The 10,781-nt window shown below is 41.2% G+C and overlaps 2 protein-coding genes and 1 non-coding gene across 4 annotated transcripts in view; 2 read left to right on the forward strand and 1 right to left on the reverse strand.

Moving 5' to 3' along the window:
* The window catches only part of prdm4 (PR domain containing 4), a 4,995-nt gene extending 2,642 nt beyond the window's left edge, over positions 1-2,353 (reverse strand). Inside the window, exons 1-6 of one of the 2 annotated variants that reach the window (XM_008315883.3) lie at positions 2,245-2,353; positions 1,907-1,973; positions 1,628-1,743; positions 1,284-1,472; positions 383-1,150; positions 153-302 (exon numbers count right to left, since the gene is read on the reverse strand). In XM_008315883.3, the coding sequence (XP_008314105.2) occupies positions 153-302; positions 383-1,150; positions 1,284-1,472; positions 1,628-1,742 (1,222 nt within the window). In that variant the 5' untranslated portion in view covers position 1,743; positions 1,907-1,973; positions 2,245-2,353. The remainder of the gene's footprint in view (positions 1-152; positions 303-382; positions 1,151-1,283; positions 1,473-1,627; positions 1,744-1,906; positions 1,974-2,244) is intronic. The other variant, XM_008315885.3, reaches the window with a different exon arrangement.
* A 145-nt stretch (positions 2,354-2,498) lies between these two features.
* Positions 2,499-4,489, forward strand: LOC103382907 (achaete-scute homolog 4). The gene has a single exon (XM_008315882.3). The coding sequence runs from the start codon at positions 3,210-3,212 to the stop codon at positions 3,753-3,755; it is 546 nt and encodes a 181-aa protein (XP_008314104.1). The 5' UTR covers positions 2,499-3,209; the 3' UTR covers positions 3,756-4,489.
* A 5,410-nt stretch (positions 4,490-9,899) lies between these two features.
* Positions 9,900-9,971, forward strand: trnam-cau (transfer RNA methionine (anticodon CAU)). The gene has a single exon. It is a non-coding gene; the product is annotated as a tRNA-Met (tRNA).
* Positions 9,972-10,781: the final 810 nt, after the last annotated feature.

Raw genomic sequence — 10,781 nt, forward strand, 5'->3', positions numbered from 1 at the left:
TGTGTTCATCAGTCAATTTTAAATTTAATTTTACATTTTAGCTTGGACTAGTGGATCATCTGCCTGATGGTTATGAACATGGGTGTAAGAAAATATCATTTAATTAATTCAAGCATCTTAGCTGAAAACAACAATTGTGTTTCATGTCCTACCCATGGGCTCATCAGCCACAGAGATGCGCAGACACAGTGGACGTGGCAGAGAGAGACGAGCTCGGCTTTGGATGGGAGTGTCAGGTATAAAAGTGACCGGACCATGCTCTGGACAGTCCGAGGTATATGAGCGCTCACATAGTGTGCACCCTAAGTGGACAACAAAAAGTAGGTCAACACTTAATGTCAATTAAGTTCCTTAATCATCCGACAGATGAACATGAACTCACAGATGGTGTAGGCATTGACCATGTTGTCTTTGTCGGAGGAGGAATCCTCCAGCTGCAAGGTGGAGTTAACCAACACCAGGTTGTTCTCTGGGCCGAGTGACACTTCTGCAGTGATGGGGGACACGTTCACCGACTCCAGCCCCATCCCTGAGTGTCCGTGAAGAGGCACCGACTCCAGCTGGCCTTGATTAGCCATGGAGGAAGTGAGCACCACACTGACGACTCCGGAGTTCATCTCCCCATTTGAATGAAGCTGCTCTCCAAGTCCTCCTGCTCCTGGCCCGGAATTTCCAACTCGGCCCCCCATGTGATCTGGCTCCATAACCACTGGTAGTTCCAACACAGGAGGTCCATGGAGAGGCAACACCCCACCTGAGGAGTCCACACCGGTCAGACCCTCGTGTGGCTGAGGCTGCCTCCCACCGCCGAGCTGCTGCTGCGAGTCAGACACTGTTACCACCCCAACTCCCTCCATTGAGGCCAGCTCCTCCCCCATCCTGTCAGGGGACATGGGGCTGTTGACACGTGACTCCATAGATAATCCTGTTGAGTCCAGTTCATGAGGACCGGTCTGGTGGAGGTCTGCCTGACCAGTGACCTGTCTGGAGTCCATGGGTACCAGGCTCTGTTCCAGCGGGCCTCCAGGGCCACTGTAGGGGTCCAGACCTGAGGGATTGTTGCTGGCAACAGACAGCGTTCCATCGATGTTGAGACTGCTGGGATGAATGTACTGAGGGGGTGGACGGTCTGCTAGATATGACAGGATACCTACAGAGGGAGGAGCGAAATGTTGTGACTGAAATCAACTGAAAATGATGACCATAACCAAAGCATTAAAATTCATTTTTTTTAAAAACCAACAGATTCTATTCATATTCCACAGATTGATAAAGTTGACTACCTGGTAATATGTGTCTGAAGTAGCTGCCCTCCAGGTGAGGATACGGAGGAGGCGGGAGGGAGTAATTCCTCTCTGGAAGGCCACACATCACCCCTCTGTCACTCAGCGGACCCATTGGGAGCATCAATGAGAGGGCAGATGGGAGGGAGCCCAGTGAAGGACCCAAACTAGGGATGGCTACTGGCATGCCTAAAAAATATTTTCCAGCAATAGACATGGTAAACAACAATTTACTGTTTGCTTGTGCCTGAATATTAACCCAACACTATGTGGGTTAATATTCAGGCGCAAGCAACCGGTGCATATTTAATGTGGCCTTTCATTTATGGATGGGTTTTTCATACCTGGAGTGGGGATGGGGTTGTGTGTCGGGGATGTGGACAAACCCAGGTGGCTGGCACTCACTGAGGGCACACTCAGCTGGTCCATGCCCACAGGACTCAGGTTCATGTCGTTCATCCTTGTAAAAAAAAAAATCATCATTATTATCAATTAAAAATATTTTTTTCAAAAACAATAATTTAAGTCTGACTTCTCCGCGTTCGTATCAACATTTACATCCCAAACAACACTTGTTGTTGCGTTATAGACAAGATTAAACAGTGATAGCTACATGGACTTACTTCACTTCAACAACTGATGCCCATCAGTAACATTATCTTGACGAAAGGTACGTCCAGGATCCCCTCACTGTGAACATTGAAAAGAGTTTAGGTCCCGGTTATTGTACGTCACACTAGAGAAGCGTAGGAACAGTTTTTTCCACAGTTTCAAAACACTGTTTTGCTGCTCAATGCTAATGTTAGCTTTGCTAACTTGTATCTTCATACACATTAAACAGAGACAACGTAGCGGCTAGAGTTTAACAATCTACAGAAGTAACTTTTCGATATCATTTTTTTAACTTAAAACAAAACATGGAGCGTTTTAGAAGAAAGCACGAGTGAAAACAATAACATACCAATACAATACCTCCAAAAAGGGGGCCATGACAGCGGAGAGTCGCACTACGCATGCGCTGCGAATGAGGCTGATCTCAGGTCAGATTTTTTACTGCGCTTCACTTCCGCCCCAATAAACTCATACTAAATTCTTTTTAAATGCATTTAAATACATTTGTCGAGTTTTTCTGACCTTTTCGTCAAAATTCTAAGAGTGAGACTGATTTACAAACACTTTAACTTAGAATCAGACCAGAGGCCCTGCGTTTTTTCCATAAATCTTAATATTTTATTCAGAAATGTAGAAAAGATCAGCTTTTTGTATCTATCTCCACTAATTTCAAAATTGCTGTGTTGCGCAAAGGTTTGAAAGATTACGGTAACCGATGAGTCTTTAATCATTTATTTTGAGGGAATCTTTGGGGTAAAATAAACTAAGCCTGTCAACAAAATATATAAAAATATATTAATAATGATGTACAACAAATTCTGGCCCTGTAAATGTTTTTTTTAATGTTGTCCAACATGGACAAACTAATGGAGCAATACATAATTGATTGACTAATTAATAGATTTATGTGCATTTAATACATGGTTGATTGACATAATTATTGCCACTAATTATGGTATTGGTATGTAAATAAACCTTTAGTTCCATCACCGTCACAGCGGAGGGAAGACACGTAAATTAAACACATTGATCTTGAGTAGACACCTTTCTGCTGCATCTCCGCCCCGGGTCACACCCACCCTCCCTCTGTGTGTATGTCGACAGCCTGGGAACCCGACCAACCAAAGCTGTCACTTTGTCTGATCTGGTCGAAGGGTCACGACCGACAACTCGGATATTTATCAACACCGTGGCGACGTTCGCGATGATAGTGAGGAGACTTTGGCACCACTTGTCGGACGCGTAATTTGGTGCAGGATCGTTGGCACTGAGGTGGTTTTATGACTGTAAGTTGTTAATTATACCATTTAAAAGATGACTTTTCACAGTAAGAAATTCATGGACCACATACCGCACGTCCCTCCTCTGGCTCTCCATCGGTTCTCCATGGTCGACAGCGGTGCGCACTACAAGGATGCGCTCAGACGCGGGCTGCCGTTGCACCTGGACGCCGGGTATTTGGACGCCGTGCACGACCAGGTGTTGCCATACAGACGTATACCATGCTTCCCCCTTCACGGATCCATCGGCGTGTGCGAGTACCCCTTCGAACCGGCGTTCATCCGGAAAAGGAACGAAAGGGAGCGACACCGGGTGCGCTGCGTAAACGAGGGTTACGCGCGGCTGCGGGAGCATCTGCCGCAGGAGTTCGACGACAGACGGCTGAGCAAAGTGGAGACACTGAGGGCGGCCATTGACTATATCAAACACCTGCAGAGTCTGCTCGACATCAACGTGTCTAGTAGGATGGATGTCATGCCTCTTGGAGAAGCGCGCAGCCGTGCGCCTTTGCCGCACAGGGTGTACAACAGTGATGGAGAATCCAAAACTGGACTCAGCGACAGTGGGGATATAATATGACCAGAAAAACACCAAAAATGTGAAGCATGGAGGAAATACAGAACGACAGCCTGACTGCTTTATGCTACGGAGCAAGTACAGTACACTGTGTTTGAAAAATCTCTTCTTCTTCTTCACCCCAAGATGGCACTAAATCGTACACACTAACCCTAAACCATATCAGACAACTTCTCGATTCTTGCTCGTGTTTCTTTTTAAATAACGCATATGTAACTTGTATCACAAAATGTTTGTTTTTTTTTTACAAAAAAGACGCAGGAATTAGTATGGGAGTCTGGCTGATGATTCTGCAAAAAAAATGACCTTATATTTTACAGGGGCATCAAAAACACAGTTTAATATCTTGAAATCTTACCCTTGTATCAGCAAATACAGGCTTACGGCCACATGAGACCTAGGGGTCAGGAGGATCCGGCCCTAGTGATGTGGATTTTTTTCAAAGGACAATATTTCAGCATGAAACATGACTGATATTTGGTAATAACTTGTTGGAGTTGACATCAAAGTTTGGCTGATCTGGTGGTTGTATTCATTTGCAGCTCTGGCTGTTTTGGCTTGTCCAGATTGAAATGTGAAAACACTGCAGAATGGTAATCCAAGTTAAGGCACAGGGATTTTGCAAATGTTTGTCTTTAAAGTCGTTAAAATCAGGCCTTTAAGAAGGAAGAACACCTTTTTTTTTCCACCTCCTTTTTTCACATGGTTTCAAACACGCACGTCTTTCACCAGAACCAATTAAATGAGTGAGTCAAGAGTTCACGGTATTCATTGTGTTTGTCTTCAGCTGCCATTATAAAACTGTGCTCTAACAGTAGAACCTGTTGAGTCATCCTGAGGATAATGTAAATATAATGCCGTTCAAAATCACATTAATTATAGGTACACGCGTGCTAATAGAAAAAAGTCAATTGTTTTGTTTTGTCAGCAATGGTTTTATATATATAATCCAGGTCATCATGAAACTGAAATGGTGACTGTATTACAGTACAACAGGAAGGACCGGTTTCTGAAGCACAGAAATGACAACCTTTGTGTTACCTTGGAAAAATATCACTTGGAGTAAAGTAACATTTCCAGGCAGTAGTCAAGATCTCAGCGACTTCTGACTCGCTGGAACAATGGTTCGATTTTTGTCCGTATCTAAATCAAAGAAGACTAAAAGGCAAAACCAAAGATTAAGTTAAATCACAGTTCAAGTCATAGACAAAAACTTTTCATTTAATTAAAAAATAATAATAATTCAGACACAGTTCAAAGAGAAAAATATCTGTCCAAGTCATAAAAAAAATCTGGAAATTGCTGAAAGTATTACTCATCACATAAAACTTCAAAAAGATGCTGAAGATAAGACTTTGCAGATAAAGTCCATGTCAAGTCACTGCCAAAAACGTCAACGTGAGTCCAAGTCAACTGAGAAAAGGAAAAAAAAAAATTAAGTGAAGTCTGATTCCACATCATATAAGGATATTTTAAATTACATTTTTAAATTACATTTAATTAAGAAAAAAAAAATCAAATATAGTTCACTGGAACAGTTCACGTCATTAGGTTGATGATTTCAATCAGTGTTAAAATTGATTATAATTAACAAATAAATTAAACATCATTCAAGTACTTTGTTAAGATTTAAGAATTAAAGTTGCTCTCAGCCTGGAGGAACATCCACGAGAACCCAGTTTCTACTGTCTTTATGTTTCAGTGTTTATGTTTCCCACCTCCGCTGACCTGCAAGGAAGTCTCATGTTTTCTGATTTTCGATAATCCCACAACCACAAATTGGATTAGAGTCAGGGGGGAAGTAAACAAGATATTGTATATACATGCGAGAGGGATGTGGAAAGACCAGCAGAGTGTAGGTCCAGTCATCCGTAGTGTGAAAGAATGGCATTGACAGCCACGGAGGCATGACAAACCCTCAACTGAAAAAAAAGGTGTTTGGCTGAGGATTTGTGAATTAGACCCAAAATTTAACCAAGTGCTGGTACCCTGGGCGTGATGGTTCAGTGGCACCTCTGAAGATAAAGAATGTGAAGCTACTTAAATGAAAGCTTCTGCCATTATGGATGTTTTCTTTCCTGATTCACACCCTCTGATGCTAATCAGATTCCTGCACTGGTTAATGCTGCAGGCACTGCCTCATTGTACTGGGAACCGGAGTGTCTTTACCCACAGACCAGGACATCGTATTTACTGTAACTAAAGAAACACTTTTTTAAAAAATAGATCATATTATTGATTTACAGAGCATTCCAATTGCAAGAGCATCCAAGAAATATCCAAAAAAAATCATTTAAATACAAATAAAAATATAATATAAAAATATAAGAACTGAAGAGCTGGATGTAGCAGTCTATCATCTGCATAGAAACTGACTTTCTGTTTTTTTGTTTTCGATGAAGATGCAATAATAAAAAAATAATAATTAAAAAATCCTGGAAATGTCAACGCACCCAGAGACGTTTCATCTCTGTTTCCACCAATAACGTTGCATGTTAATTCTCAAGAAAACATTGCCAAGAAAACAGCAAAAAGTGTGTTATTTAAACAAAGGCGTGCAACAAAAATTGCCCTCAGCTTTCATGAATTTAAGCTTCTTGTTGAGCTCCTGGCAGAATAACAACATTTTTTCAGAAAGACACACAGGGCCACCATGCCCCCCCCCCACCTCACCTCCGCTGCCCCAGACTGTAGAGTAGTAAACACTCTAGGATAATGACAGCTCTTATTATGGATAAAGGCACAGAAATGAAAACAAGTCAAAGGTCAAACGCAGATTAACAAATCTCAACAGCTTGGGTATTCTTTTAAGGTTCGACACTTATTCCTCACAGGCAGCAGATTTGTTTTCCAGATGGAACCTGCTGCGTGCTCTCTGCTGCGTGTTTGCGGCCACACATTTGTGTAGCGCAGGAGGAAGGAACAACCTGCACACACGCAGGATGACTGGGCGAGATAACGCTTATCAGATGAAGTGGGATCAGTGCGGGACCACCGGGAAAGGTCGATACTACGTGTCGAGACACAGTGCCCTCATGAAGTGAGAGGCACACGCACGGAATCAGCAGACACACAAGAGATGCCACGTTTGTTCTGTGACTCTCTGAGAAACACTGTCCAAGAGTTTCAGACTCTGGCATTTGAGTTTGATTTCAGCAGTGGTTGGTACGGTTTGTCATCTGTAGGGGGCAGGGTTACATCAGTGGTGCTTCACAGAGACCAAAAGCAAAAAAACAAAATTAATTGCAATTTATTAATTTAAATACTTATTTACAGGCATTAATAACGCATTCAACTGCGGTGCATTCGGTGAAATGTCAGGTGGAAGTGCAGCGTGTGTTTCTGTACATGTGTGCCGGCAGTCAGAAGACCTGCAGTTCATCCAGCTGCTCCAAGAGGGCGTCTTTCTCCAGCTCCAACATGGAAATCTTATGGTTTCTGTGACTCACCTCCTGTTTATGGAGACACAGATTTTCTAAGATTAATTTGAAAAATCCTAAATTCATTAAAAAAATTAATAAAAAGTGTTTGTCCAAAGTCTAATGTTCCGCAAACGTCCTTAATATTTTGAAAGGATGGAATTGTTGATAAGCTAGAGATAAAAAATATAATTCTAAAATAAAAGTAATTCTAAAACAAAACCTTTTCTCATTTCGAGAAATTTGAATAACAATGCACTTGTTTTCTTTACCTGTGTCAGTACTGAATTTTGCCACCGGAGGTCGCTGTCCTCCATTGTTTCAGGTTGGGAAGCGTCGCCTTTGCAGGTGACATTGGGCTCACTCATGACTGAGCCTAACGATCCATTTACCCTCAGGATTCGAGACCTGAGAAGGCAGGAGTGAGCCTGGCGAGGGAGGAGGGAGGGAGGAGAGAGGTGGGAGAGAGCGAGGGAGGAGAAAGGTGGGAGGAGGAGGGGGGAGGCATGAGGTGAAATGATGACCAGACCTATAATCAGTGGTTCAACTGTTCAAACTGTCCAAAAGTACACTTTCACTTCATTTTCATCTTTTTTCAAAGGCACCTTTAATGTATCTTCCTGACAGGATTCGAACCTAGTTTTGGTTTCGACGTCGTCCTGTCGAACCCTGTTCTTCTCCAGCTGCTGCAGGTACCAGAACCGAGCCTTTTCCAGAACGTCCAGACCCGACCACAGGACGTCCTTCTCTTTCTCTAAATCCTGCAAACGCTTTATCTGGAATGAGAAGAAAAACAGAAAACGAACGTTCACAGGTGTCTCCTGGAGAACATGGTGAACAAATTCTAATGGTTATTCTAACCTGGTAAAAAGTGTCCAGTTTGGTTATGAATCCAGGTTTCATTTGTATTCCAGTTCACCAGAAGGGGTCTGAACAAACAATCCTGACCACCAACAATGAAGCCCACTCCCTGATGTACCCAGCTGAGGCCCATGGGCTTTGTCTTTTAGCAGATCCAATTTACAGAGCGGCGAGAGGCCTTTGGTTCTACTCTCTCTCTACACTCAGCTGGACATCACTGACCCAGACTGAAGAACTGTGATAGTAGTACAATCAGTCAACACACGACATGTGCACTGATCTAAATATGTATGGGTCAGTCTAAATATATATATATATATGTATATATGCATATATATACATATATATTCAAACGATTATTCTATAATCTTAATCTAATCTAATCTGATCTAAAACAAGATGACACTTTTAGGTTAATTAAGGCTCTATTTTGCAGACAACACTATGATATTTATATAATACTAGGTCTCATGTTTTTGTAAAATAATTTAAAAGAAATAGTAAAATAGTAATAGTAAAATCATCAATTGTAAAATAAAAAATAAAATAAAAAATCAACCAAATATTGTAAGACCTGCCTGCAGTACTTCCAAGGACCGCCTAGAGGTCGCAGACCCCTGTTTTATCATGTCCTTTACATTACACGGTTAGTATTTGATAAAAAAAAAAATCAATTATGGAGACAGTATTTTGCTTGGCTCACATTTTTTCCAAAATGGTCAACCAAAAACTATTCCTAGGTTTTAGAATTGAAATCACAGTATGAAGGCGCCAACACAAACCGTTGTAAAGTCATATTTCTGGTGAGACACTCCTCTGATACCAGTCAGGTTAATTATATAGTGGTAGATAATTATTTTAGATTAATTTTACTTCAAGAATGCAACAAGGTTTAGCCGTTTGCTAAGAAAACACAGGTCAACACAGGCGGGTTCATGCTGTAAATCATAATAACAGTAAAAGTTCCTTTAACATTGACAGATTTACAGTGGGTGGAATCTCCACCCACGTTTTAACAGAACACTGTGAGGGGAGAACCTGACATGTGGGAATGTGTCACTGTGGTTTGACTGAGGCACGGAACACGGATGAAAAAACCTGCACGACCACAAGACAAGTGTCGAAGATTAATTTACAGCAAGGAATGTTGTATTTTGTTGTGTCAATTTATGGAAAGGTTATATAATTAAATGATATTTTTAATTTCGCATTAGTTAAACACCAAACATGTGACTTAACACCTATATTATTAATGTTAGTAATCTTTATTTCATCAGGAAATTCCCATTCTTTGGCAGCTGCAAATACAAAACCTGGATGCAATTTAGACAACTACAACACGAGGCCCGCAGGCTGAATCTGGCCCACCAGGTTATTTTATGTGGCCCATCAAAGTGTGGTCCAGTTAAAATATTCTGCTCTTTTTTTCCTCTCTACTGTTATACAAAACTCTTATCATGTCCGCCTAAAAAAAAAAAAACCCAAACATATTTTCTATATATTGCCCGGTGGCTTCATCTCCAACAGCTTTTGTTAAAAATATAACATCTCTCTCTCTCTCTCTCAGCAATTAATCCAATCACTCTGGATTAAATAAATGCAAATATAATAAAGACACTAGTGTTTTGAGTCAAAACTCAATTCAATAATTAAGAAAAATGAAACACATCATCAGTGTTTGCGGTCAAACCAAAATAGCGACCGTTTGAGTCTCAGACCTGACGCAAACTTTATTGTGGTTTTTTGATCCTCAGGTCTATGAGTTTTCAAGTTACATCAGTGAATATTTGTCAATATTATGTCCCTGAGTTTGAAGGTTGAAGGTTGAAATTACAAGGATTAAAAAAAAAAATCCTTGTGAAGGGTTAGCAGAGTGGCGCAGCGGAAGCGTGCTGGGCCCATAACCCAGAGGTCGATGGATCGAAACCATCCTCTGCTAAAATTTTTGGGGCAGTGGTGGATTAGTGGTTAAGGAAATCGGATTTGGGTCCGGAAGATTTCAGGTTCGAGTCCACCAGCTGCCAAGTTACCACTGAGGTGCTCTGAGCAAGGCACCGTCCCCACACACTGCTCCGCCGGGCGCTTTGGTGATGGGTTAAAAACAGAGGTCACATTTGGTTGTGTGCTGTGTCACAATGACAAGTAGTTCACTTTCACTTCACTTGAAGTAAAGACTCGACTCCTGAACTTGGAAAACCTCAACAACAACATAGTGGAGATACTGATGATTGACTGTGAAGTACTTCACTACTACTACATGACAGCTTGAACACAACAAAACAACAGTTCAGTCCTGTATTTTCACACATACTGCACCGGGCCACTCCTTTGCGGTCATGTACTTGCTTGTACCAACATACAAAAAGTCTCATATATGTTGTACATACATCGCTGCATATACAGACATATAGTCAATAATTTGAAATCCTCACAAAATCTTATGGTACAAATTAAATTTGCGAGTTTGAGAATTTGCTGGCAACAATGGCCCAAAGTTTCCAAATGATGACAACAACTAAACAACTAAATTATTAAATTTGCTGGCAACAATGGCCCAAAGTTCCAAATGATGACAACTAAATTATTAGTAGTTTTTTATGTTTACTTTTTTTCCCAGAAGTTAACTAATATAAACAACAAACCTGGGAAGGTACAGGAGGTTTAGACATGACTGTTACATCAGGGAACAAACACTGTCATCACCGTGACAGTAAAACTAAAAAAAATATAAATAAATATTACACACATG

The sequence above is a fragment of the Cynoglossus semilaevis genome, chromosome 8 (assembly GCF_000523025.1).
Source record: "Cynoglossus semilaevis isolate Cse_v1.0 chromosome 8, Cse_v1.0, whole genome shotgun sequence".
Taxonomy (NCBI): Eukaryota; Metazoa; Chordata; class Actinopteri; order Pleuronectiformes; family Cynoglossidae; genus Cynoglossus; species Cynoglossus semilaevis.